Source organism: Pomacea canaliculata, linkage group LG9, assembly GCF_003073045.1.
Source record: "Pomacea canaliculata isolate SZHN2017 linkage group LG9, ASM307304v1, whole genome shotgun sequence".
In the NCBI taxonomy this organism is placed as follows: Eukaryota; Metazoa; Mollusca; class Gastropoda; order Architaenioglossa; family Ampullariidae; genus Pomacea; species Pomacea canaliculata.
The window spans coordinates 6319697-6347679 of NC_037598.1; the positions used below are offsets into that span (position 1 = coordinate 6319697).

At 39.2% G+C, this 27983-nt stretch overlaps 1 protein-coding gene across 5 annotated transcripts in view; it reads left to right on the top strand.

Annotated features, from left to right (window-relative positions):
- Window positions 1-993: 993 nt before the first annotated feature.
- Window positions 994-27983, top strand: part of LOC112572161 — a 56210-nt gene continuing 29220 nt past the window's right edge. For 4 of the 5 annotated variants that reach the window (XM_025251718.1, XM_025251719.1, XM_025251721.1 and 1 more), the window contains exons 1-32: window positions 994-2542; window positions 6170-7087; window positions 7607-7683; window positions 9957-10010; window positions 10231-10349; window positions 10941-11159; window positions 11450-11491; window positions 11818-11904; window positions 12087-12183; window positions 12472-12543; window positions 12804-12838; window positions 13366-13523; window positions 13740-13886; window positions 14189-14346; window positions 14796-15025; window positions 15468-15519; window positions 16605-16619; window positions 17553-17722; window positions 17961-18042; window positions 18634-18744; window positions 18950-19027; window positions 19542-19698; window positions 19943-20088; window positions 20712-20818; window positions 20971-21058; window positions 21236-21361; window positions 21550-21702; window positions 22423-22587; window positions 23082-23178; window positions 23699-23863; window positions 24674-24802; window positions 25675-25728. In XM_025251718.1, coding sequence (XP_025107503.1) covers window positions 2527-2542; window positions 6170-7087; window positions 7607-7683; window positions 9957-10010; window positions 10231-10349; window positions 10941-11159; window positions 11450-11491; window positions 11818-11904; window positions 12087-12183; window positions 12472-12543; window positions 12804-12838; window positions 13366-13523; window positions 13740-13886; window positions 14189-14346; window positions 14796-15025; window positions 15468-15519; window positions 16605-16619; window positions 17553-17722; window positions 17961-18042; window positions 18634-18744; window positions 18950-19027; window positions 19542-19698; window positions 19943-20088; window positions 20712-20818; window positions 20971-21058; window positions 21236-21361; window positions 21550-21702; window positions 22423-22587; window positions 23082-23178; window positions 23699-23863; window positions 24674-24802; window positions 25675-25728 — 4324 coding nt within the window. In that variant the 5' untranslated portion in view covers window positions 994-2526. The remainder of the gene's footprint in view (window positions 2543-6169; window positions 7088-7606; window positions 7684-9956; window positions 10011-10230; window positions 10350-10940; window positions 11160-11449; window positions 11492-11817; window positions 11905-12086; window positions 12184-12471; window positions 12544-12803; window positions 12839-13365; window positions 13524-13739; window positions 13887-14188; window positions 14347-14795; window positions 15026-15467; window positions 15520-16604; window positions 16620-17552; window positions 17723-17960; window positions 18043-18633; window positions 18745-18949; window positions 19028-19541; window positions 19699-19942; window positions 20089-20711; window positions 20819-20970; window positions 21059-21235; window positions 21362-21549; window positions 21703-22422; window positions 22588-23081; window positions 23179-23698; window positions 23864-24673; window positions 24803-25674; window positions 25729-27983) is intronic. The other variant, XM_025251720.1, reaches the window with a different exon arrangement.

Consider the following 27983-nt stretch of genomic DNA (forward strand, 5'->3'; position numbering starts at 1 on the left):
ACACAATCTCTGTTTAGATGCTGCTGATATGGATGATAATAGAGGATTTATAGACTCACCTTCCTACTTTAAACGAGGCTTCAGGCGCTTTACAAGAATAGGAAAGACTGTCTGTGCAACACTATAACATAAAATAAGTGTTTGTGTGCGTAGGTTGAGGACAGGAGCGCATGTACCAACCGCCCAACACGCTACCTGTGCCAGTTTCTGTGACGTAGTTTTAACCAGCTAAATAGTCCTAACGTCAAAGGGTAAACCTTAATTAAAAACATGTTTATCTCCACATTCCTGTCTTATCTTTCTTCCTCATAAATCCTGCTGATCGGTAAGCTTACAGCATATAAAATCGCACTGAAGTTATTCCATATTATTCAGCCTGATAATACCTACCCATCCCCAAAGATATCCCCCACCACAATGCGAAATCACCGCGAGGTGGAAGCACTTTCCCTCCAAAATAAACAACAAGAACGAAAATCCATCTTATCCAGAGGAAAGCTGAATGTCCAACAAACGCACACACAATTGGGTGAACAATTTACAAGCAGTTGTTCCATGGAAGATATGCCTCAACTTTTGAAGTACACTTGCCTTTCTTGTAGTATCGGCTATCTGCGCTTCATAAAAAGGTAAAGGTCATCCTCTAACCCAGCGACTCTCATTCTTTTACTTGTGACGCCCCCCTGACGAACAATGGTACGTCCGCGCGCCCCCCTTAGCCAGCAATGTAAGCTAATTTCACTAATACCGGTATAAGAAACTTTTAAAAAATGACCACCTTCGCGCCCCACAGGTTGAGAACCACTGCTCTAACCTATTCAGGTCGTTGGAGGGGTGAGGTGTTAGAGACCTCGATTTTCTCGGAGCCACCTTACGTGAGGGCGGTGGCCATCTTCTCTCTCTCGCTGCCTTACCTTCCCCAACCCTCCAAGGAGTCAGGTACCCAGTTCCACCAGCTGTGTCTACTGGGGGAGGTTTGCTGCGCTAATAGGGCATTGAACCAGCGCGCTCTCAGTTCGGAATGCTGGTCTCAGAGGCAGTTGCACACACTGCATATTCTTCAAACCCTTTCTGCGGCCTGACAAGTTTTATGAGCGAGAAATAGCTTTCCGACCCGACAGGACAATATTCGTGCGGTTGCAATAAGTTGAGATCGAAGATTACTGAGATTTATATGATGTCGAAAACTTCCTCTACTCTCTTTCCCTTTTACCACTCAATCGGGTGGAGTCCCCGTGTGGAGTAAGTGTGAGGTGTTGAGCTTGAAGAATTTCAAAGTCTGTTTCAACAGTTATTTGCGTTTTAAAGCAAACTGGTTTTTTTTTTTTGGTTTTTTTTTTTTTTTTTGGCACTTGTAATTCAGCCTACTCCCCCTCTGCCCCACCCTCGACAGCAACCATTTGCCTTTTTTTCACCCCCTTTGTATGGTCCCTCACGATCAAAGTTTGTTGTTAAACACGTTCACATTTTGCAGTATTGATTCGCAACTACGCTAGAGGCGATGTGTTCACTCTGTCTGCCCTGGTTACTTTTGTTTGTTGAAATAGCGGCACTTTGGTCTTTTGATTCGTTCGTTGGTTCGCTCGTACCCTCGTACGTGGTCCTTCCAGGGACTGATGCATTCTCTGATAAATTCAAGCGTAGAGTGCAGACGCTGTTGTGGCAGGCCGCTTAGATAAATGGTGACGATTAAGGCATGCCAGGTAAGAGAGATTGTTGATATGAAATAGTGTAGCCGGATACAACTGTTAAGGTGGAGACATGTTAGCGATATGTTGAAGGAAGAAATATTACTGATTGTCCCTGGGTTTCACGAGGGCTGGAGTGAGAGGTGAGTGAAATAGAAAGCGAATTAAATAAGCTTCGAGTAACACCTCACAGCCACCTTTTGACCTCAGACTCGTATATCACTCGGACCCCATGGAAACAAACGGTGCCGTTCACCCTCATGTCGGTCTGTCGAGCGGCAGTCGAGAGATAAAGAGGTAGCTGGCACCCGGGAACCACCGTCTACCCTACCCTGGTTATGGTCGGTTATGGTCAGCTTGCCTGATAGTCCCCCAGTCTCCCCCCTCCCCTCGTCGGTTAAGATAGACTAGAAACGTGACGTCATCTTGGTATTAACTAAAGGCGTCTGCAGATAAACAAACGACCAGGCGAACCTTTCCCCTCACGTCCTCGTGCCCATCGTCGTCACGGAGAAGTGACAGTTTAGAACAGTTGCAGCTGCGCAGAAGAGAAGTGGCGATTTGTCGCGGCAGTTGCAGTCTTGTCGCCCGTCTCCACCACCACCACCAACACCAGCGACCGCCACTGCGGCTGCCGTGGAGAGTTCGAACATGAGACGCACAGCGACAAGGCCGCGACTGACGTGTTTGCAGTTAGCGACGCAAACAAAAGGTTGATCGGTGAAAGGCCGGGTGGCTTTGTCTCGCGGGGCTGGAATGCATGTCGTCTGATTACTATTCTGTGGTGGTCAGGACAGACACTGTCAACATACCATACACAGCTACCGACTGAAAGAGCATGGAGGGGCCAAAAGGTAGGGCAGCTTCGGTCCAAACTGGGTTTGTTTTATCGCCAATCCATATTTTCGTAAGGAATATTTTTTAAAATTTCTCCAAGGATTGTTTACTCCGTTTTCGCATGCAGGTGTTGGGAATCTGCTTTCCCTGCTCTGACCCTGTGTGTTCACTTTATGCTCCTTACTCAATAAACGCGCAATATCGAGTCATTATTGGCTTTCCTCGGCCGTTGGGTATTCATTGGCACCCAATATTGAGAGTGAAAATTGTTCCATGGTTCACCGGATTGAATGAAGCTTGACAGTATCCTGGAGTTTCATAAGCATCAGTGCAACACCCATCTCCTAGCAAACGCAAAACATTACACCAGGATTGGTCCAGGCTTTTGAATACCTTGTAATATTGGCGTCACCTTGGCTAAAGTTTGGATTAATCCTGGCATACTAGTCTATGCTTGATGGGAAGATGCATCAACTTACAAAGCACCATTTTTGCTTAAGTTATGCTCCTTGAAAACAGCCATGAATGTCAGTAGCGCGAAAAAGGTTTACGAGAAACTTCTCTTCTCACCAGTCTAAATGGCCAGAAGTAAATGGCGATTGCTTGTCGGCTCCCTGTCTTCCTGCCTGTGTGTCCATGTCTTGTACATTCTCAGTAAGCATGCGAACACACCTGTTGGAGGCGCTGTCTTGACATGCATGTGTGGACAGGATCACGACAGGGAGAATCGGAATTCATTCGTCAATGAACTGCTGCTTGGGTGTAATGAGGTGTGAGAAATCTAAGGGTCTTGCTGAACAGGGTGGGGAAAATGGAGGAAAAGGGACCACGGCACGTGTGGGTGGAGTAGGGGCTGTTGTGTTCAGAAGTTGAATCTGTTGAAGGAGGGAATCGGTGGGGCACTGAGAGAAAGATCATGGGGTGCTTCGATCACAGTCCTTGTGCATGAATGGGTGCGTTTGTAAAGGATGGCGGGTGTCGGGTGTCGGGTAGCGTTTACCAAAGATTTATTATAACGTGGGTTGCGGCTTTTGTGGGGACATTTCTCCGGTGCCTTTAGTTGAAGAAAGGCTGAACACTTGTCAGCTGGCTGTCCGACATGACTGTGATCGGAGGAATCAGAAAAGAAAGACAGGGGCTAACATAATAATTTTTTCATGATAATTTATTATAATTCTTGTCGACGTGATCTTTGCGGAAGGTGCAGCCCAATGAATCGGCCAACCGCCGACTGTGAATGTGCGATGAGCTAAGTCCGCACTCCTTCTTGCGCAAGGTTAGAGGTCCGTTAAATTGTAAACACACCAAGGACGCAGTGCCTATAATTCCAATAAAAAAACTTGAAAAGCTCGCAGACCTATCCTTTGGAGGTAATGGAATTCGTTAGTGTTTGGACGCACCACGACAACTTCTCTGTTCTTTTCTCCGAGACAGGCCCTGCACGTGCTGTGTTGGTATACAAAGACTGGGACAAGAGAGCCTGCGGCCTATTGCAAACAGACTTCCATCATAGCTGACTTCCAGTGACACAAGATACATTGCGTATGCTAATGATCTGTTAGGGGTTAGGGGTAAATAATAATGCACATTTCATGCCTGACAGAACTGAGCAAAGAACTCACTTTGAGGAAGCTTTCGTTTGAACTTTCTTTCTTGCTGAGGCTAATGTACGTGTTTAACGGAGACTTTAGAGTTGACTGTTTGATGTTTGATGTTTGACATGAACGAGATTTTGTTGACACTTGGAGCAGTCCTTGGAGCAGTCCTTGGAACAGTCCTACAGACAGTTCCATGCTAGTGTTGGTAGAGAGGTGCTGCTGCCAGTCTAGGTGTGGACGTTGGGTACAGTAGAGCGAGCCTCTGACCTCAGTCGTAACGAGGATGCAGTCCTGCCAGGGTTGGTCATGATAGAGGGACTGACGGCTTTCAGGTGGCAGAAATCATGTAGATCACAATAATTATATATTCCAAGAGTGAGCGCTGGTTGGTGAACAGAGAGAGCAGGAACTGGCAAGAGAAGGAAAGAAAATAAAAGATAAAAAAAAAATAGTTTTGTCCCAAACGGCGCTTTGTGTTACAGCCTACATTTATTAACATATTGCTTCAGATCGTGATCAGGCCTTCGATCGCAGCATGGACTGGAGACGGTAAAGGTCGACACGCTGACCCTGTGATGTAGTCACGCGCTGTGCGAGGTGACCTGGCGGTGCGCTTTGTTCCCACAAACATTCTCCTTGGCTTAATTCAATTGATATGTTCACCCAGGGTTAGAGACATATCCAACCCCTCACTAAACGAGGCTTGCTCTCTCTCTCTCTCTGGTGTGTGTTTTAGTTAGTACATCTGTTAATTGTTTATTAATTTTGAAAAATGGGTGGTGGTATATATTTTGTCACACTCGGCATTTATTTTCCTATTGTTAGTGACAATGCGAATGGCTACAGATTATTAATACTTGTGAGTGAGAGAGAGACCCTAAGAGTTAGCGTCAATGATTACAAAGTGGACACTAGAATTGAATGTCGACATTTTACATCCTTTTTAGTCTGTGTGGACGTTTTATGTAGTATTACCGTTAGAAGATACAAGAGATTCCTGTAAAGGATTAAAAAAGATTATTTTTTTATTTTGGTTGTCTGCTAACCCCGTTTTTCTTTTTAGGTCGTTGGGGGTAAGGTTTTAATCTCACTGTTCTCGGGAAGGGGTGATATCCATTTCCTCTCACTGCTTTACCTTTCCCCAACCCACTTATAGAGTCAAGTACCCATTACGGATAGCTGGGTCGACTGGGAAAAAGTTCACTGTGCCACACGGTCATCGAACCAGCGTTCCTCCTGGTGGGGTGGGGGAGAAATAAGCGAGATAATAAAATGTGAGTACAGTAAGAAGCTGGTGTTGAGGGAGACAGAAAAACCAGTTGTAAAATTATCTTAGAACCGCTGTGTTTGCGCGCTAATAAACATGAGAGACAAGATGGGTGAATTATGCTCATCTTCTTCCTGAGCCTTTTCCTAGTTTTCCTAGTTTACATCTCCAGAAACAGAAAGAAGGGAGGGAAGAGGCTGTGCATGCCATTGTAACAGCTGAATATTCAAGAATTCAGGCTGCGGAAGCTGGGCATTGTCTAAGTAGAGCAGTGTGTGTTTGTGTGGTGGGTGGGTGGGGGAGATAGGTGTTTTACACCGAGCCAGCAACTATGACTACATCACGGCTAGGCAGCCAGTCCTGTAAACAGTAGAGGAAGTTAGGAAGCTTTTCTACCGTTTGTGAAGAGATTTTTGTTTAGATTTTAGACTGCAAACACCCGGATATGACTAGGTGAGAGGACGTATACAGACTTGTTGTTGATCGCTGTTGCACCAATTCACCCACCCTGACTTTAAAAAAAAAAAAATCTGGTCCTCAAAGCACAACCATCTTAGAATATTTTGCCCTAGAGTATAATATCTAATAATGGTAAAAATATTTAATAGATCTTCAAATTAGGAGATTTTAAATTAAACCAAGGACAATATGCAGCTTATGTATGGTCCATAGTTAAATTAAATGTCTGCCTTCTGTGCAAGAGAACAAAAATCATAATTTTTGCTTTGTACATTTGACATAAGTCATTTTGTATAACATACCCTGATGATGTTGCACAGGAGCACACATTGTAAGGCATAATGATGAGGGAGATTCATCACAAGATGCAAGTGCAGAAAATTCATATGAGAGCAGATGGCATGATTCGGACATCTCCAGAGCAGCACTAGATGACTCCAAGAATGGTGAGGCATCTTCACTTAAGCTACTCAACAGACTCATTCAGGAAGATATTGAGGAAGAAAATAATATTGTTGAACAGTTAGAAGAGGAGCTTGTGAGTGGCTCAGAAGAGTCTAGTGAACTCGATCTAGAAAAGGAAGCTAAGAGTGCAGAGAATCTGTCTGACAATTTTTACAATGACGATTTCGCTGCTCTTAAGCAGGCAAGTGCAGATTTAGTGCGCCAGGTGCTTGATGAAGCTGTGAAGATAGTCTCCGAGCATGGTGCAGAAGCAGCTGAGACAGCAGCAAGAGATTTTGCTGAAGATGAAGTTTTAGAGGAGAGGGAGAGAGATAGTAGTGACAATGCAGGAGCTACCGGGAGACAAGACTTACCCCAGCAGCATAACCACCAGCCATCTGATCTCAAAACTGTTTCTTCAGATCAGCATCTTGAGGAAGTAGCTACTCAAGGACATATTGGACCCGATTCTAAAACTGAACATGAACAGTTATGTGAGGAGTTAGGAGAAAACTCCTCTCAATCTAATGTTGACCAAGTTTCAGTAAACAACAGTGAACAGTTAGTGTTGATAACACCGTCCAGTTTTGAGATGGGGGCTGCTGCATCTACACAAGGTGAGATAGAGGTACCAGATCCTCGCTTTGCTGCTCAGTCAACAGCAGCCATGTCCACAATTAGTGGAGGACGAGGACAGTCGCTTCCTCAGTCACCAACAAATGCAAAGAGCTCATCTCGCATGTCTAGCAGCATGAAATCATCTGGCCACATGTCAAAGGCATCCCGATCAAATGGTGAGTGTACACGAAAGCCACTTTTGAGAAGTTTGGTGTGTGTGTGTGTGTAAAGTTGACTGTAGTCTAGCTTCTAAAATTGGTTTACATTTACACTTTTTATGATATTGTCTTTGTCCCTTAAAACCATAAGTTTCTGTGTTTATTTATTGTCACCTCTTTTTTACCAAAAATAACTGAATGTGCCAGAATTCTCCACAACGTTTTTTTTTTAAAAGGTAAATGAAGATTCAATAGCAGTTGTTTGCAATTATTTACAGGTTTCCAGGTGTCATGTAAGATCAATATGTGTAGCCTGGTGACTAAGTGAACCAGAAAGTTATAACTGACAATAGAACAACAGCCATTTCATCATAAATTATTCGAAGCTTCTGAGTTCTTTAGCAGCAAGGTTCTTACAGCCTATTGTTGGAACTACCATCAGTTAGGTTTTTGTTGTGCAAGAATGTTAACATTTTGGCACCAATGGAGCAGTTCAAGAAAACCATTATTCTTTATTAATTTTCTTTATTTTTACAGAAGGGTATGAAGATGCTGAAGTGAGAATTTCCCAAGATGGCTTCAGCCAGCAAGAAGTCAGCATAATGGAAGGACAGGTCAGTAAAAAGTAGTCAGATGTGGCGTTAAAGATGACCGTGCGAATGGGTGTGGAAGCTGGCACATCCTCTGTCTTTCTTTCTTTCTCTTTACCCTATCTCCTCACTAACAACCTTATTCATTTTTTCAATTCTCTCAGAATCTGACCTTATTTGTAGTGTACTTACAGTTCTTCATGTTTTGTAAAAGTATCCTAGCCTGTTTAATATTTCAGTATCCAAAAAATATTGATTTTCATAACTGTAGCATATAAAGTTATGAGTTGACCTTGTAAACGGCTGAATAACCCCTGTGAATTGAATAAGAGGATATCAAAGCCTTAGGTGAAGCAGTTGTGTTGATGCAGATCTGCCTTTATTTTTTTTTTAAAAAGGGATTTAGAGTAGGATGGCATGATTGATTCTTTTCATGCCCCATGGGTGAAAATGAACACATACCTCATGAAACAAATCAATAATCAAGAAAGAGCTTAACTGAAAGCAAAGCTTGGAAGTAGTAAACAGCCAAGGTCTGGTCAGGGCAAGGTGTAGAGTGAGAGCAGTAAGAGCCCATAAAACTTTTGGCCATGATGAGATTCTGATGGAAAGCCATTATTCTTGTCAAATAGTCTGACTGCTTTGCTTTTGTTATTTCAAGCAGACCAGGGACCATGAGGACAAGTCTTATGACCTGCTCTGTGTACAAGAATTTTGTGTGGGATCTTGACATATATTGTTATGTGAATGTCTTTAGAGTGATGTCAATGTTAAGCTCTTGCTGACTTTCATTGTTGTGGCTTTTATTTACATAAAAATGCAAACTTAAAAGAAAAATTTCATAGTTGCATATTCTTAGCTTTCTGAATGTTTTATAAATGCCAACAAATATTGTGTGATAAAATTAGTGCCTATTTAAGGGGGTATTATCACTTACCATTTTATACTGAGGAAATGTAAGAAAGTTGCAGAAATATATAATGCTCTTAGTGCACCAAATGTTCATAATAATTCCACATTTTTCATATTGGGATTTGGTTTCCATGACATTGGCTGTCTGGTCAATTTAATCCCATTCTCTTGAACTAAAAGGCACCAGACCCTAGTGGCTAGTGTGCTTCATGTTGGAATAGCTAGTTGAGGGTTTGAGGCTCAGTCAGGGCAGTGACTAGAAAACTCCTTTAGTCTACTCAACAGGGAATGGGTACCGGATTTATCAGTGAAGGCAAAATGTAGGGGGACATAACTGTTGGTCTTCGCCTTTAAAAATGAAAAAAAACAAACAAAACAAAACAGACTTTATTGTCTGTCGAGGAGACCCAGGACAGAAATTTGTCTTCGCTCACAAGGGCAGGCATACATACTCATACAGACAGGCTAAGACTTAGACATGGTGTACCACTAGATTTCATGGTCACCTTACCTTTCTATCTTTACCCTTTATCATTTGAATGAAGCAGGTGTAGTTTTCACCTGTTATTTAGGATGCATAGACAATACAATTATCCTTAAAGGTTTATCATATCTAAACAAGCTTCTTGATTTATCTAATGGATATGATCAGTTCTGAAGACTTGCAAAGTTCATTGTTAGAAAGCAAAGCAGTGTCTAACATAAAGGATTCAGCATGTTGTATTGGTTCCCAATCAACCAGTCAAACAAGTGATCACAGTATGAGTAATATAACATTATATGCTTAACTTACTCTGAGTTCAGATTTACAGAGCAGGTCATGTTTCATGTTCTCTTGCTTTGGCGCTAGGTTCAGATCAACACAGCAGAGATGAGAGGGCACTTTGAGCTAGGTTAGCTGGTACAGTGGATCTGTGATAATATGCCCTCCAGGGAGCAGGGAGGCAGTAATGTACTCTTTTATGCGATGGAAGGAAGTTTCCTGGGGATTATTATGACATAGCTAGAATATTATGGGAATTGCTTGATTTTTTATTTTGTTTTTTTTTTCTTGAAGTGTGAAATACTTCAAAGTTCTTAATTCCACTTCCACGTTCTAATTATGTCGGATGTATAGTTAAAAAAAATTATGTGAGCTTTTGTTTGATCATGAATGCATGTGTACCCATGTGCATGCATGCATGCGTGTTTGTGTGGGTGTGTATAAAATATACATGTGTGTGCATGTGACTGTATGTGCATGTGTGTTTGTAAGTGTGCATGTGTGTTTGTACGTGTGTATGTGTGTTTGTACATGTGCACTCATGGATGTGTGTGATTGTGCCTGTGTGTGTGCCTATGTGTACATTCAGGAGCATTGTAATATGACCTTGTTTTGTTTGCAGGTCGTGCGATTTGTGGCTGACAGGTCTTGCTCCAACAACGTAACAATCCTACAGGTAGCAACACTTAACTCCTTTAGTTACTTCAGAAGCTATCACTAATATCATCAGCTATTTGAATACAGGTACCTAGACTGTCACATTGGTTTATTATGCAGCAAGTTTGTAAGAAAGTCAGTTATTTAAACTGAACAAAATCAGATGAAAGCAAATATGACACTATCATAATCATTGGCTGACTGCTGCAATTTATGCCATTATGCTTGTCTCCCTCAAGGTGATCCATGACGGGGAAGAGCTTAGGCCAGTGATTGGTGGATTTCAAGCAGCCCTGGATGACCAACAGGGTGTTTTCCAACAGCAGCTGAATCTTGAAGGAGATTACAAGTTTGCCTTGTAAGCCTCTTTGTATGTGGGCATTGTGTATGGTGGCTGGAGATGTGCATGTTGGCTGTGTCTTTGAGGGTTAGTCAGGGGAAGTTTCATAGTCTGGTAGTTTGCTTATCTATGGAGCAGAAAATCATGGGTTCAAGGGCTGATTAGGCCTGTGGCTGGAAAACTTTCCCTGTTCATTCAGCTGAGATACAGACAAAGGGAAGTTGTGTGTGTGTGAAAGAGAGAGAAAGAGAAATAGTGGAAATAGTGCGATAGAGACAAAAAGAAGTGTACCTGTGAACTAGAGTGAGAGAGACAAAAAGGAAGGAGAAAGAGAATGCTTGTTAGAAGGATTGTAACTATGAAAGTTGATTTAGTATGACAATTGCTAGAACAATGTTCTCTTTAACCATATTTTTTCCTTATTTAAATTACAAACAACAAGTGAGACTTTTATTCTGGTCTTCTTGAAAAGCAAGAATGAAGTGTCTGAAATCAACTTTCTTCCACATTTATGAGCACATCAAACATATGTTTGCAGTAACATGCAAAGCTTAGCATGTACACTCTATGTGAGACTGAACATAAACTAAAGAACATTATTTGCATCAGGTCGGGCATCCGTTGTACACCTCTGATGGTTAAGGTCCGTCGGCGAACAGACCTGACTGTGGAAGTCACCGATGAGGGATTTATGCCTACAATAATGTACATTGACCAGGGCACATCTGTCAAGTGGTCATGGAAACAAACAGTTGTGCCACACACTGTGACTGAGATGACATACGTGGAGGAGAAAGGCTGTCTTTGTCGGCATTCCTCTAATCAAGGGTGAGATGAAAGATTCTGGGCTTGTATTTGTGAAGCACTTACATAACCTATTATCCAGCCTAGGCTGGATAAATTAGTACTCACTGATAATGGCTAACATATTTGTGACCTCAGACTAGGCCTTCTCAGATCCTTTGACCAGCCGGTAATCTATTACTGGGGCTTCTTCTGGATAATTTTTTTTACTAGTGTTGAAAGGACAATGGAAACTATATCAGTAAATAAATGAATTAACTTAAAGAATGATAATTCCAGAGTGTGTCATCATTATAGTTGCCTTTTTTTGGCAGGCTTTTTGCAACATCCACAGGAACACACAGACAGACATTCAAGTGAGTATTTACTTTAATGGTTTTGTTGAAAGAATTGTTTACAGTTTAGCAAAGAATAAACTTGTGTGTCAGGTAGCAAGACTGGCTTAATTTGTATGCTTCAGAAAATCCTGTTTATTTCTTGTGATTGAGAACTAGAAGTTCCAATTTAAAACAGAATTCTGACTCACAGTAATACAAGAGACTATGATCTGGATGAAAAATATTTCAGGCAGGACTGAAGCATGATAAATGCATGTACAAATATAATACTTGGATATACTTAAGGGTTTAAGAGTTTTCTGTGTCTTCTTAAATGACTGTTTATCTTTGAACTTTTTTCTTAGCCGTCCGGGATTACACTACTTCCGAACAGAAGGTTCAGAACCTGGCAAGACACACTTATGTGTTGTATGTGTGCAGTCATCTCCAAGGTGAGATTCCAACCATCACATACCTTAATTGTATGTTGACATGTATCATCTTGGAATGTGTTGCTCTCATCAGAACATGTTTATTATGCTTGATGGTGAAAAATTGTAGAAAGAATGAGGAATACGAAGACAGGATGTTTTAGTTTTGTTTGGTAAAAGTTTTACTTTGAACTTCAATGCAGAGAATACAAAGTGGAGGTCTTAGATCGGTCTTTCCAGCCAATGATTTTGCTGATAGAAGAAGGTGATCGGGTGTGGTTTTCTTGGGATCGTCTCAAGGTGAGCAGAAGAAAGAGATGTGCATACTACATTTTATTGTAAGTCTGTGACATGACCAAGAGTAACAGATGACTGCATGAGTGAACACTCTTAAAATGGGAAAGAGGAATTGTTGAAAACGTTGTCTGACTAACATCCTTATTCATTTTTACATGAGTTTTGTTAGAAAATAACATTTTTCTCCATATCTTATAGAGGACATAAATGTGCCAGCTAGTTTTTGTCCTACATTTTTTTACTTTAACATATTACAGCTGTTAAGTGTTTGTTGCTTTCCTCTGCTTTTAGTGTAAGAAGACTCATAGTGTGTATCAGATAGAGCCTCCTTCCTTGGATCACAATGAAGAAGATCCATATGAAGTAAGTGCACTGATTAATAGTTGCTTATATTCTCTGTTGATCATGCTCAAAGTCATTATTATTATACTATCGTTTATTGTGATGAGTATTATCAACATTTTGGTTGAAGCAGTTTAAGACATAAATCTGTATTGTAACAAGATTTGCTTTAACACGATTAACAAAGAAACCCTCTTTTTATTTTCATTCAAAGGACGAAATACTGTACATTTTTCTCCTTCTTGTCTTCTTTTCCTGATTGTTAACTGTTTTTGTTCCAGCCAACACGTGATGGATTCAAATGGGCCACACCAAGGTAGAATTGACTCAAAGCACTCAAAACTGTTCAAACATGCATAGACCAAACACCTTTTCATCTTCATTTTATCATATACATTCATGTTAGTGAGAGGCTTTCACTATTTTTAATCTCTTTAAAAAGTATTTTGGCTATGCTTTTTTTTTGACATTTTATCTTTGAGGATCTAGTGTCTAAAACTTTGGTCTCTTTGGTGCCTTTGGTACATGGTGTTGGAGAAACAACAAAAATGTGTCAGCTGAAAAGGCTTTCTTGAGCTGACATTCTTTTTGGTCAACTGATGAACTTGGGATAAGTTTTATGTAGCGTGACTTTGCTCATACCAGTTATTGAAAGGGCAAATTACTACTTAAAAACTGCTTCATAGGATATAATATACAGCTGAAACTAGAATTAACAAAATAAATGCAGTGATTATTTTAAGCTTGTTATGATTTACTTTATTGGAAAAATGTGTTGAAGAGGATGAAAATTACCCACAAATTAAATTTTATTTTAAACTGGTACTTAAAATACATTCCTAGCAAGCAGGGCCTGATGTGTCATCGCTTCGACAAGACTGGAGTCTTTTACTTCTCGGACCAGAATTTTGAGGAAGCTGCAGAGTACATTGGTACAATCATTGTGAAGCCAAAGCAGCGAGAGCACATCATAAAGGTTCAGAAGGACAGCTTTGAGCCAGGTACACATCGCATCACACTACAACACATCACACTACATCACATCAGGTCCTGGCTGATCACATCATTTTATGTCATGTCTGTGTGTGCTGCAGGGAAAATATGGCTTAGTTCTAGATGCTACATGTTGTCATGTCATAAGTTGCATGGAAAAACATAACCAGGGTGTGTCTCCAGTATCTGTTGATGAAGATGAGTTTATTCCCTTTCTGCTTCAGAGCTGCTTCGTGCAGTGGTGGGAGATCGAGTATGGTGGACATGGGATGGTCAAGCCACTGTTGATGCTGAAGAAAATATCTTGCTTCTAGAAGAAGACAAAGTCCTGACTTCCAATTCTCGCAAAAGTACAAGTGGAGAACAGTCAGGTATGTAGCAAGGCACTTAATTATAGATAAGCTTTTTTTCAAAAATATTTTCTTTTGTCTCTTTCAAGTGCCACATTTTGTTGAAAGCTGTAGATTTAGACCCAGTGACTTTAGCTAGAGGTCAAGATCAGGATTTGTTATGCTGAAGCTTTTTTTTTAATGTTAATAATCATTCCTAAAAATTTTTAATAGATCTCCAATGCAGTGCAAAGAAAAACCACAGCTTGGGAAATTATGAGCCATATAGGGATTTATTGCTGTTTCCAGTGATTAGTGGGGCTTCATGAATTTTATATCCACAGAGCATTTCCAAGACTTGGATACTTCAGGTGTGCGTCTCTTGTCTCGAGTTGGTGCTGCAACTGTTTATTTCTCAGTTGTTGGTACCTACACCTACCGCATCTCAAACGCAGTAGATGGTTTCAGCTCTTGTTCCATCCTTGTGAACCCAGGATCTAAGGTATGTTTTGGCCTTCAGCAGACGGGGGATTGTTAGCATGCTTTGAGACTTGACTTGTTGTAGCTTTCATTTCATACATCCTGATTTATACTTCATAATAAATGCTACAATGACTGCAACAAACAGTGAGCTTTAGACATGTCTGCTTTCAGCATTTAGTGCATTAATAAATATTTAAACTGTAAAAGTAACCCCTAAGCACGTTTATTGTCGTCCTTAGAAAATGTCACTGTTGATTCCGTATATTCATGGTATGGTCAAGCATAAAGCTTATTTTCTGACACTTTGATCTTCAGATAATTAGGATCTAATCAGAATAAAATAATGTTTATAAGCCACAAAGAAAACTTATATTCCGACTCATTGATCTTGGAGAAAAAGTAGAATATTGGGTTCATGTTACTGCATCCAGCAGGTATGAGAGGTTCATTGTTTTTATGACATTCCAGAATCACACAATTCACCTGACTGACAACGGATTTGAGCCAAAGGTGATGACTGTACACTGCAACGACCGTGTCTGGTGGGTGTGGCAGAGCGGAAAAAAGCAGCACAACATTATACAGGTGTCTCACCGAGGATTGCCCATACCAGGAGGCTATTGCAGTGGCCAGGCACGGGACAGTCCCTCAGCCTTTGTACACCAGTTTTGCACACCTGGTGTCTTCTACTTTATGAGGTGAGACTTGCCTTTCTAATATGTGTTAATCTGAACCTGCAGATGATAAGTCTGAGCTGACAAAATTCATTTATCCATTTAAGTACTAATTTTATTTTTTTAAAGTTTAGAAAGGTTCAGATGGAGAAAACTCTTGCTAATATACAAGGAAACAAACTTAGTACACGTGTCTTCTTTAGGACAAAGGTGCCTAAACTTGAGACGTAAAGCTTTTACTGCACAATGATTTTTAACATATATATATATACAGATAAAGAAAATATGCGAACAGGAGGAAAAAATAGATGAGATTATAAAGAATGGCCTGCTTGACGTTAAGGGAAACATAGGAAAAAGTTCTCACTTTAACATCCCCTGTCCACATGGCTTGTTGAGCAGCAGACTGTGCATTTATATTCTGTCAGTATTATGTGTGACTAAGTTTTGGTTGAATATTTTGCAGCAAGAGTTTGCCAGAAATGTTTGGGGCTGTTGTTGTTTCCACAAGACCTCAGGTATAGTAACAATACATTTATTTCTGATAAGTTAGCTTATAAGGACCTCAGGAAATGCTCACAAAAGTACTTTACAGGGGCTTGGCATTTTTTCATGGGCTTCTTCCTGCCTATGTAGCCTACTTAGTAGACAATGAAAAGAGTATTTCCTAATTAAGATTTATTTGGATTTTTTTATAGCTGTTGTTGAATGAGCCTCTTGTTTTCTGCGCATACTTAGTGTGACTTCCAGAAGCTGAAGCTTCACTGCTTATGGATTGCTTACCCAGAAAAAAATCAGCAAGTGGAAAATTATTTATTAATCATTATTAATGGACACTTTAATATTTTCTTGGCAAAAATTTTTGTGGTGTTTGTTAAACAGGAACATTTTCAAACACATTGAAAATAGGGTAGAAATTAGTTTTGTTTCAGGTGGCCTGTAAAAAAATGAATTTTGTGATTACATGCTGTACAGTGTGTGACAGTATGATTAAAACTGTTTTTAATTTTTAAATTCTAACAAAAAAATCCTTTTATGCTGTTTTCTAAATATGCTATTTATGCTTTTATACACTCTTACATTATTCATCTGAACACACACACACATGCATGCACATCACTCACCCCCACATGCTCACATACACACACCACCCACACAGGCTTTGAGAGAGAGAGAATGGGAACAGAAGGGACTTACCCAGCTCCTAGCACTCTAAGGGATCAAATACAACTGTCACCTCAGCTAGAGACATAATTAATAATTACAGTAATAATTCAGTGTAAGACTTCTACATTATACTATTTTAATCAGAACATTGTGGTAAGTCAATTATCAGATTTGGGTCGCTATAGTATGTACAGTTTTTAAATAAATGTAGGCATTTTCAAGTACAGTAGTTGTTCTTCCCCTTGACTACACTTGGAGTTTTCAGAATAAAGCATGGTCAAAAGTATTTGGCTACTTCACTGCTTGTGATGTACCAGTAACTTTATTTAAAGTAAATTAGCATAAGTCTGGGAAGAGGCTGAGGCCATTAAAACTACTTATTCAGTTACATGCTTTTCAAGTCTCAAAGTTGCTGAAATCATTTTTTTCTGTACAGTTTGTAAAAGGAGTGGTAATTATTTTTCCCTTTAAATTTTAAGTGTTTTTTCAGACTTTTGATTAATACCTCTGCAAAGAAACATTGTTACATATCTACTTTAAATTGTAAGCATTTTTGTCTGTTAATAACCTGCTATGCTGGGTCAAATCTTACAAAGTGTGTGCTTGCTGTTCTTAAACTTGTCTGGAATTAAACTTTACATTATTTTATCCCTTGCATGTGAAAAGTGGAATGGTATTGCGGGTCATATATACAAATGCTTTTGGGACGTTTTTTTCCAGTTATGCTCATTTTTATGTGCTTTACGAACTTCATGTTATCAATCAACATGTATTACTTGTATCGCTAATGCTGCCTCTCTCTGCAACATTTACTGTGTTTTGCAAAATTGATCATCTTTCTATTATATTTGAATATTTTTGTTTCTTTTCTGTGAATGCACTTTATAGAAGAGGAAAACAGGAAACCAAAACAAGCTTTTCAACAATATTGTGTAAAATAAATGAGAAGATATTATTTGCCCTTAGTACCAACAAACATATTAAAAGTACTAAGCTGTCTCTTGCTATTTTATTTTAGTAACAGAATAAAGTAATTTGTAATGGGGAATGGGTGATTACTTTTTAAATACCCAAGCAAGATTGCAAATGTAGTCTGTTAGTGATGAAATATATTTCAACATTCATATTACTGAAAATGAACATTATATTTTTGCTTAAATATACTGGTAAATTTTGGGTTTTTTTGGAAAAATTTCATTTGCTCTATCCATCAGTCACATCAAATATTTCATTAAGACTATTAGTCGTATCACTTAGGATAGAATCATTCTGAAGATGCATGCGGAGCCTCTGTATGCATGTTTGCTGATGAAGACATTTCCCAGGTGTATGTTGCAAATGTTAATTCCATGGCAGCAAAGATGATGATATCTGATTTTTGCAGGTACATGAAGTGATGGTTAAAGAGTCAGAAATCCGTCCTGACCCTGTCTGTGTTCAGCTGAATGATGTCGTTGCCTGGTTATTTGGGTCGCCTCGACAATATGATGTAACCCTCGTGGAAACTGTTGACCAGGTGCTGGATGTGGGCTCCAACAAGGCTTTGACACCCCGGTGAGCTGAAAATTTGGCAGTATTTAAAGATAAAATGATGCTGTCATTGTCTGCTATGTGTGGTACTGGGCTCTGTCTTGTAATGTTGAAGCTCTTTGCTTTTTGATTTAATAACTATTTAATAACTATTTAATAACTGCTGCATGACAGGTGTGTAAGTGTGTCTTTGAAGCAACCACATCAATTTTTCCCACTCAATAACCTTATTGCCAATAAAATGATACCAAATGTTTGGCAGGCGGTGCTTTGCTAAAGTCATCAGTCAAACTGGCACCCTCCATTTCAAGAGCTTGTCGTTCCAGAAAAAGAAGGAAGCAAATGTAATCTTATCTTTACTTGAGTAATTTTAAATTCATTAAAATTATTTTTGACTTATATGGGTGTCATATATATATATATAGATACTTTGAGAGTATGACACAATGTATAAAGAGGAAGAGAGAGAAAGCTATTGGCAGAGAAAATAAGAATACACATTTGTAGAGTTAAATATCAGCTACATTGAAGTCTTTATGGATCAGTTGTTGTTCTTTCATGGTATGTCTTTTGCCAAAATGTTCAGGCTGACCTATTGAAGTAACTGTACTTAAATATCAAATTTGAATTAACAACTATAGAAGTGTTTTTTTTTTAAAAGAAAGAACCAAGTGGTATCTGAAACACACCAAATAATTTTGAAATGTTTAAATGATAGAGCTGTTAGTACTACGTGTATTAGTATGTTATTTGGGACCAACAATTTACTTTATTTCTCAGTCTGTTAGTACCGTATGTATTAGCATGTTATTACCAAATATTGATTAATACAAATTATTCATTCCTACTAAAGCTTTATAGATCTCTTAGAGTTTATCATCTTTGCCATACAGTCTTGCATCATATGTGCTTCAAATTTTCTGTTTCGCTTCAAGTTTATGGACGAGACCAGGCTAAGCAGTGTTGTCTGTGATGAACGTCGTGACAGTGTCACCGTGCAAGTGGACAAAAAAGGGTTCCACCCATCAACTGTATGTCTTCAGAAGGTCAGGATTCTTGAGCAAAGTATTAGCTATCCTACAAATATTTCAGTTAGAAAAGCTCTTCAGTTTTCAGTGTATGTAATTTATTTTATTTTTTTTCTGTTTCACACCAGTTTGTTAATCACATTTGGAACAAAACATTGTTATCATTGCTGTCATATGTAGGTAGGTTTTCTTTTCAATCCTGGCATGCCTGTATAATTTTCAGGGTCAGAGTTTAATGTGGAGCTGGAAAGGAACAGAAGAAGAACACAACATCATTCATGTGACAGATCCATGCAGTGCTGTAAGTGAATTGATTGATTTCTCAGGCTGCAAATTGGTGGGTCCCCCCCCACCTCCTTTTGTTTCTAAATTTCAGTAAAGTTTGTATGGTTTGTAAATGATGGACCTTTAAACAAATTTAAAGGAGAAAGAAAAGATAATGATCATGAGTCTTGTTGGATGCACAAATCTCTCACCAATAACTATTGAGCTAAGAGTGAAAATGTGGGAGGAAATATCAATAGGTTAGATTAGTGCTGACATTTGTGCTTGCCATCTTCCAAAAATTTAATCCAGATTATATCCCTTACATATGAGAGACTGTAGCATGTTCACTTTTTGGAAACCGTACGTTGCTCTGTAAAGGTTCAGACATGGAGCTGTATGGATCTCCTAAATTTTACTTTGGTTACTTTCAGATGTGAGTGTGATGCTTGTGCAGATGATTTAGTTTTGAATATTATGAAATCATAGACAATAACAATGTGAATAAATAGCACTTTCTTTGAGACCTAATGTTGACAACTGTCTCACAGACTCCTCTGAACATGATCAAAGGGCCACGGGCCTTCAACAGTGGGCGTCCCCTCCCCAATGACAGTTTTCTTTATACCTTTGATGAGGATGGAAATTATACTGTCATATCTCAGGGTGCACCAGGCTTTTCCTGCACTGTCAATGTCATGGAAGTTGGTGGGTTTCTTTTTTTATCTTGCATCCTTAACATTTCTAGGATCAGTCTTGGGCTGTTGTTGTTCTGTGCCTAATTGCTCATACTTGGTTTGATTGAGACAGCCTAATTATCATAAATCATAAAACAAAAATTCAGTTATGGTTACAACATAAACATATTTAATTACTTATTTACATATAGATGTGTAGAACAGATGCATTATAGAAAGGCCTCTTTTGCTGATGCCAGATGTACTTGTCTTAGCACCAAGAACAAGGGACCCATGCATCTCATCAGAGCAAATTGGTGGAACTGTGGAAAGGTACAGCAAGATGTACCTGGCCTGTGACACACCGGATGCTAAGATCTACTACACTTTAGATGGATCTGTACCCAACACAAGCTCTAGGGTACTGTGTTTTTTGGCAGATTATCATAATTATTCCGTAGTTACCATAATTATCACAGTAGAACCTCATTATTAAGACTTGCTAAGAGGGTTCATAGTAAGAATTCAAAATCAAGCAGTTTGCTGTCCTCTCCTGAAGAATGACTTCAGACACTTACAGATTCAAGTTTATTTAATGTTGAAAATAAAGCTATTTCTTTTTTTATTTTGTGCACTTTATAATCTGGTGGTCAAGTTGCAAAATACATCAGGCTGGGCAAAAACAAATAAAGGAAGAATCTCTTTTTCACGGATTATTTTCCCTTTAACAATTAATTAACCATCAAATCAGATGTTCTGTTTGTCTACAGAATTATAATTTTTTTGATTCAACATGCCAGTTGTGTAATCAATGCAAATTTCTCTAGCAATATAAGAGCTTTAACAGATGAGTTAATTCATTAATGATGTTTGAAATTGACCCATCTTAGTGCAGTTGATGATGTGGTAAATATGTAATTGTGAATATTCTTTTGTTATTGTCTTCCTTAGATGGAAGATTTATTTTTGCGAATTTGTTGAAGTGTGTTGTACTTCTTAAAAATCAACCAGTTTATTTCAAATTTGATGTTGAAATGTGATCAGGTTTACAACCCCGAGAGAGGAGTAAGGCTACGGGAGTCTGGTTTCCACTTTGTCAGAGCAATTGCTGTTGCAGACCAACATCTGCAGAGTCATATCTTCACATCCAAGTCAGTTAATTATCTTTAATTTTTGAGCTTTGTTTTTTTCCCATGTGTTTAGTTTGTTGAGTCTGCTGTTAAATGACCAGCTTATTCTCTAGACTGAGCATGTTATTTCTTTCTGTAAAATCCTGTTTTACAAAGTTTGGAATCTGTGGTAGGAGATTCTGGGTCCTCAGCAAGGGTGATATAGAGCACCTGACAGATGACAGTGGCGTGTCAGATGAAGAGTCTGCTGCCCCTAAACAGGTGAGTGTTTCCTCTCTCTGTCAGGCTTTCTATTTTGAAAGTGCCCGTGGCAATAGCTGAAGGACAAATTTATTTTGTAGCCGATAAACTGGATAATTTGCCACTGCTGGATAAATTATGGCTTGAACAATTCTCAGAAGGTAAAATTTCATTTGTCATTATTTTTTTGCATCACAGACTAAGTCCTGGGACTGGCTGAAGTGCAAGCCAACCATCAAAGGCTGCTTCACCTCACCAGGTGTTCTGGAGGTTTTCTGGGAACCACCTGTGGAAGGAGTGCAGAAAGAGATTAAAGCTTATCAGGTGAAATTTTTCTAAAACCTTTTTTGTTGATTTTTTTTTCCTGTGAAGTTTATTTGCAACTCTTACATTGTGTGTGTGTGTGTGCATGCATGTGTATGTGCATGCATGCATTCATGTGCATGTGTGTATACATTTATGTGTGTTCCAAAGCTAACATAGAACTTATTTTTATTCTTTCTTATTTTTAGATTTTATTAAATGGAGTAAGCTACTGCAAAAAGTTCCCTAGCTCCAATAACAGTGTGAAGCTTGTTGGATTAGCAGGAGGCCGAAACTACAGTGCCTGTGTACAAGTTTTTCCCACTGACAGCAACAATCAGATTCTGGAATCCAACATCTTGGTAAGTCCAAGCAGTTCATCATACATCCTGAAAATGAGAATTTGCCATCACTATCACTGTAAGCCTCAGATGACTGCTGAATTGCAGGAAAGTTTTGTAGAAAAATTTTATGTAATACATTCCTCTTAGTCTGTGCATGTATGTTCACAAAGGTGAACAGTCTATTATTCAGGTAGTCAAGTTGTTAGAGCACTTTATGTGTAAGGCTGACAAGAAAAGCTCTTATGTGCTTAGATTTGGTGATGAATGATAATTCCTTGTTTTTGGTGATGGTAATATTTCATTAGGTTCAGTAGAGGGTGACAGTTCATTAGGTTTGGTAATGTGTGATAGTTCATTAGGTTGGTTCATTAGCCACTAGTTGTTAGCCAAGAGCTCAGTACTCATGTGGCACATTCTACTTCCCACAGCTAACCCAGCTGTTGAATGAGTTTTTGACCCTTTTGAAGGTTGGTGGGTGGAAAATGTCATTAAAGAGGATATAGACACTGGCCTCACAAAAAGACTTGTGATCTCGAGTACTTCACTCCCCCATGACCAAAAGTTCACTGGACTGCATTTATCATTTATAATATGATCTGTACTTTATAATATTGCAAACATAATATTGAAAGTGTTGGGAGAAATGGAAGTGAGATTTCTGAATTATTTGTGTCATATTGTTGTTGCATGTCTGTTGGTCATTATCTCAGTTTGCAGCCTTCTGTAATTTTTGTGCAGCAAATGATTTCCCCTAAAACTGTGCAGTCTGGAGGACCACTGATCTCCCTGGAAACAATCAGTGACCCAAAGACATTGTGCTTAGTCTGGATGTCTATCAGTTCTAATGAAGTTCCCATTACTGGTTATCTGGTTTACCTTAATGACCAGCAGTGTGGACCCAAGGTAGGTAAACCTTTTGTAATAACAAATCTCTTTGCATCATCACAGAATAGTCTATAGTGACCAATCCTTCTCAACTTCTGTTGCACTGTGACAGAGATAGATATCAGACAGTTCATTTGTCAGTTGTCTGTTCAGTGCTATATACAAAGATAAATACAGCATAATTTGTCTTTGCCCCTCCCCCTTTTTTTTTACCCACTGAAGGAGTCTGGCTTTTTACAAGACACTTGAGCTCTTAACCCTTTGTGTTCCCAGGATATATTTGTGTGAACAGTGTCAGATGTGTAATTTTTACCTCAAGGCATTGCAGAAGAGTAGAGACGTAAATTAGCCTCGATGCTTCTTCTCAGCTTTCCCATTGCCTGCTCCTGAAGGATGTGTCATTCAAACTAGATCATGATTTCGACCACTTCTATGCTTAGAAATGTTTGAAAATTGTTTTTTAATCGCAGTTTCAGTTAATAATTATAATTGGGGTTGTGGGATTTCTACAGCTTATTCCTGATGAAGATTCCAATCGGTGCAAAGTTGTCATCAGTGGGTGTGATCTTGGAATTGAGTACAAGTTGTTTGTTCATGCCCTTGTGGCAGGTGAGTACTGGTTACATGTTCTTTCCTTTTAACAGGTATATAGTTATTTTGTGTACTATAAAAATACTGATGATAATTATGAATATATTATTTAGAATATCTGTTCTTTTCCTAGATATTTATCTGGACGAAAACTTTATGGAAAGCCATATTACAATACAAACTTCAAAAAATATATATGCCTGAAGAATGCATGAAAAAAAAAAATGGTTTTGGGCATCACTTTGTTAGGTCTGTGCATAGAGGCAAGATTATTGCAGCAAACACAAGTTTCACTAGAAAATGAGAACTGTTTTTGTCTTGATTAGCATACACGAAGTTATGTAATAGTCAAGAGTAAGCTAGTCTAGTTGTGTCCTAATTATGTGATACAGAGTGAGGCAAAGAAATATTTTGTTTTTCTTTATTAGCAAAAATGTTAAGCACACATGAAACAAGAAGTTATGGAATAATGAGGGTCAATGAAGGTTTGTTTGTGCATCTTTTTATATATAAGAAGCATGTGAGTTTTGATTTTCAGATTCTGATGAGACACGAATGTCCAACATACTGGTGGTGCAACTTCCCCTTGACACATCCAGCATCACCCTCCCCCCTCCTGAGCAGCGTGTGATGGAGCAGGAGGAGGCCTACCTGGAGTATATTGAAGTTCTTGAAGGCTCTGGCTACTTACCTGAGATGGATGGTAGGATTCATTTCCTGTGTGAACTGTACTTTATTTGTAGCTTACTTTCACAATACATTTCGCTGCTAATTTTTTTGTTATTTGGTTCTTTTTTGCATTTTTTATATTTGTCTTCTATTCATGGTCAGTCCTGTTAATTGTTTATTCTTCCATCCCTTATATGCTCTCCATGTTGTCCCTGTCATTCTTGTTCTAAGAGCATGCTTCTTATGAGTGTATGCTATACAAATCTTTCATTTATTATTATTATTAGTTTTTCTATTCATTATTCAAGGTAGCCAATGGGTTATAAACTTTATAATGTGCAATTTCACAGCCATGGGGTCACTGCATGGGTACTGTATAGTAGTTAAAACATTTTTTACATCAGTGAGAGTCCTGGGCTCAGATCCTGTCTTGAAATACTCTGTGACACCTGTTCAAAGGGTTTGTGTTGGGATTTTTTCAACTACTCCAGTTTCATTCTCATTCCCTTTTCCCTCATAGTTCAAAATCACCCGTAGGTGAAAGCACTTTAATGCCAAAAGCAACCAAAACTCACAGCCTTTATTTATTTTAAAGTTATTCATATTTGCTTTCACTATTTTTTTTGTTTAGAAACAAAAGAAAGTATCTGTTACAATAGTATAAAGATAATCTTAAGGAACCACCAGTCTGGCTCACTTTACAGTGCCAAAATACAGCTTTTTTTAACCACTTCTTGTGTGCATGCTAAGCTGCAGCACTGATTTATTTTATTTCACTCTTGCATGCTCACATGTCACTGCAACTTTATGCACTGTTGCTGCATCATCAATGCATCAACACCAGACAAAAGTTTGATGTCTTCTGAGGAATCCCAGTCTGAAATCAGTACAGGATCAGAGAGCGAATCTGAAAAAGGTTCTGCATCTGAGTCAGAAATGGAGCTTCCACGAGAGAGGCAGCTGAAGCAGCAAGGTGAATTCATGTTGGAATTTTTTAGTGGAGATATTTTTTAAGAGCTATTTTGCAACAAAGATCAGGAAAGCTTGTACAAGGTGCTTCTGTTTTTTTTTTTTTTTTTTTTTTTTAATGTGCCTAAATATAGGAGACAAATTGATTTCTTGCCTTCTTTCAGTCACACTTTTTAGGGGGTTATTCACTGTTGGCTCAGATGTCTATTGGCTAGCTTGGAGCTGGGATGATTTTTTTATGACCCTTTGTGAGACGTGTCTAAGGCAGGTAGCAGAAAACTAGAAATCAATTCGTTTGCAGCCATTGATTCCCATGCTGTTGTCAGCATTTGATGTGAGAGTGTGGTGCTAGTATGGGTGCACTGTCTCTCCAGAGGCCAACAAGAAACACACAGCCTATGGCAACAGCATAGTTTTGTAGAAATGTTGCAGGGCCTACTTACTTCTGAACATTTGTCTTTGAGAGTTGTGTGGAATTCTAAGTACCACACTTTGTATTTATTTTTGAAAAATTTTATTTCTGAATAATGATCAATTACTGTTTCTTGACAGTGACTTTTTAACTTTTAACCTTTGACTACAAAGATGGCTTAAATTTTGGATGGCAGTTGTAGCTGAAATTATAGGTAACTGTTTGCTTCTTTTGGCAAATTACTACATTCCTTATTTAGTGTAAAATTAGATTTTGAAATAGACGTGTGTTGAAAGCCAAAAATAATTTTATTTTACTGATCAAAAGAATTTGAAATTAATTGACAGTAAAGAGAAACATTTCTAGCTTAGGCCTAGAAAACACCTTGTAGTACAACAAGAGAAATGTGGCATAATTTATAAATGTGGCATTGTTTATAAATGTTCTGTATGATTCGCTTACAGATGCCAAACAGCAGGGACAGGCTGTAGACAATGTGGTTGATGGGGGAACTGCTGGTTGGTTCTTAAACATTTTTCTAAATATATTAATTTGTAACTGCTCATATTGTTTGACTATATAGTTTGTTAGCGTCTGAGTTTACTGATTGCTACAATCCATTTACTTTTTAAATTTTGTTTTGCTATTTAATCTTATTAATGTTTTTCAATCCATCTATTTCTTGTCTGCTTCATCATTTTGAGCTATGAAGTTGAATAATATTTGTAAACTCTGTTGAAATACTGCTGTCTTCTACATTGATCAGTAATTAAAAGCTGTTTAAAAAAAATCTTCCACTGCAAATTCTATGAATAATGAATAGAGTTGTTAATTGTTTTAGCTGCTTTGGAGGGTTTTTACTTCTTTTACCGGTGTGTGTGTGTGAGTGCAGGGTGCACGCTAGCCTGTATGGATGTACACTTATCATGTAGGAGAGAGAATGCATTGACATATTTCTTTATGATAAAGAGGGAATAGGCCAGGTACCTCCACACTCCAGAAACTAAATTTGGTGTGTTTCTTATAGGTCAACATTATCTTCGAATTTAAAGTTCTTAAAAAGTAAGGAGTTTGGGACATGTAAAAATGCATGGATGTCATATATGTATATGTCAATGTCTACAGCTGTCGGATGCTTGCTTACTTTAATTACCATCTTGTTCTAACAGCAGTGCAAGAAGATTGCTCTCCTTTGCTGCTCAGAAAATCCTTCTCTAACCTAGAAACATTGCAGACTGAAACAACTACTCTTCTGAACATTGCAGTAGGGGATCCAGCTAGTGCTAGGGCACAAAACCCTTCCCTGCGTAAGCGTGCATCATTTCGAACTGTTGCTCAAAGTGTAAGATCTTTTCTACACAAGGAGAAGAGGGCAAGGAAGCCCCCAGCCACCTCACACCCTTTTAAAGGGAAGAGGGACATCAGAGAGCAAAGAATTAACTGGACCCAGCTTCGGGCTTTTGTCACTAGACAGAAACAGACTCCGAGTGGGCAGGCACCTGTAATCAAGATCACTCAGCCAGAGAAAGAGGTAGAGAGAGTTAGTGATCGGCTCAGATCAGTGCTGAAAACCCATGCCTCTGCATCAGCAGCAATAGGTGGAATGGCTTCCCCAGCACCATCTTGTCAAGCTCCACACGTGAGAAACCAGCGCATGCAGCTTTTTTCTCATCGTCAGGCAACGTTATCTAACAGTTTCAGTGATGATTATTATGAAGATGATTATGAGCAGCAAGACAGGTCTGGTGGACGAACTGCCCTATATCATGGCCATGACTATGACTTCAGTGACGACTCATCCAGAAGCAGGGGAAAAAGATGGCATCCACCAACACCTAGGCCAGTAAACTACAGACAGGATAGCTATCCAGATGAAGTGTCAGACAACTACATGAGACACACCTCCTCTTTGGAGTCCTACCATCACAGATATGACAGACCACATGCATCAAGAGTTTCCCAGCAGTCTGTGGGCGTCCAGCCATCAGCCACAGTCCAGCGATCCATACCTTTTCACAGAAAAGACCGAAGCTGGAATCGGAGAGGCTCTATTGATGATCGGAGAGGACGTCTTGTAGCCCAACAGAGCAGTGATGAATCTGCATACAAAGACAGCTCTCATGACCATGGAAGAAATCTCTCCAGGAGGATCAGGAGCAATGACAGCTATGTGCACAATTACCGTGACATCCCTGGTGAATTAGACTATGATGGTCATGGGAGGCAAAGGGGGGAGCATGGTACTGATGGGGGACGACCTCGCTGGGAACATGGGAAGAAGATCTACAGGGAAGAAGTGGATAGTGACACTGCTTCAGACAAAGACAGTGTGGAACATCTGTATATTTCCCCTCGCTACGCAGAGCGACTAGATGGCCAGTCTCATTCACGAAAGTCCGTTCAGTTCTATTTTGGACCTGCAGATGATGATGACATTGATAGGGGCAGCACACATCACCATCTACATTCTAGGAAACCAAGGGAATCCCAGCACCTGTCATCAACTCGACACAGCAGGAGCTTTGATTCTCAGGTTAGTGACAGTGAAGCCCTCATTCCAGAAGACAGCAGCAGAGAGAAAAGATTCCAGTATGTTGTCAATGAACCATATGGAGATGTTCCCATGTATAGGCAAGAAAGGGAACCAACTCCTTCTTTGCCAATGGAGACAAAGGGAATGCTGTCCCGTTACTTGGAGATAGTCAGTCAGGTTCCCTTCATCAGAGAGGACCTTCTTGATGATGACGCTACAGATCAAATCCAAACAATTTAT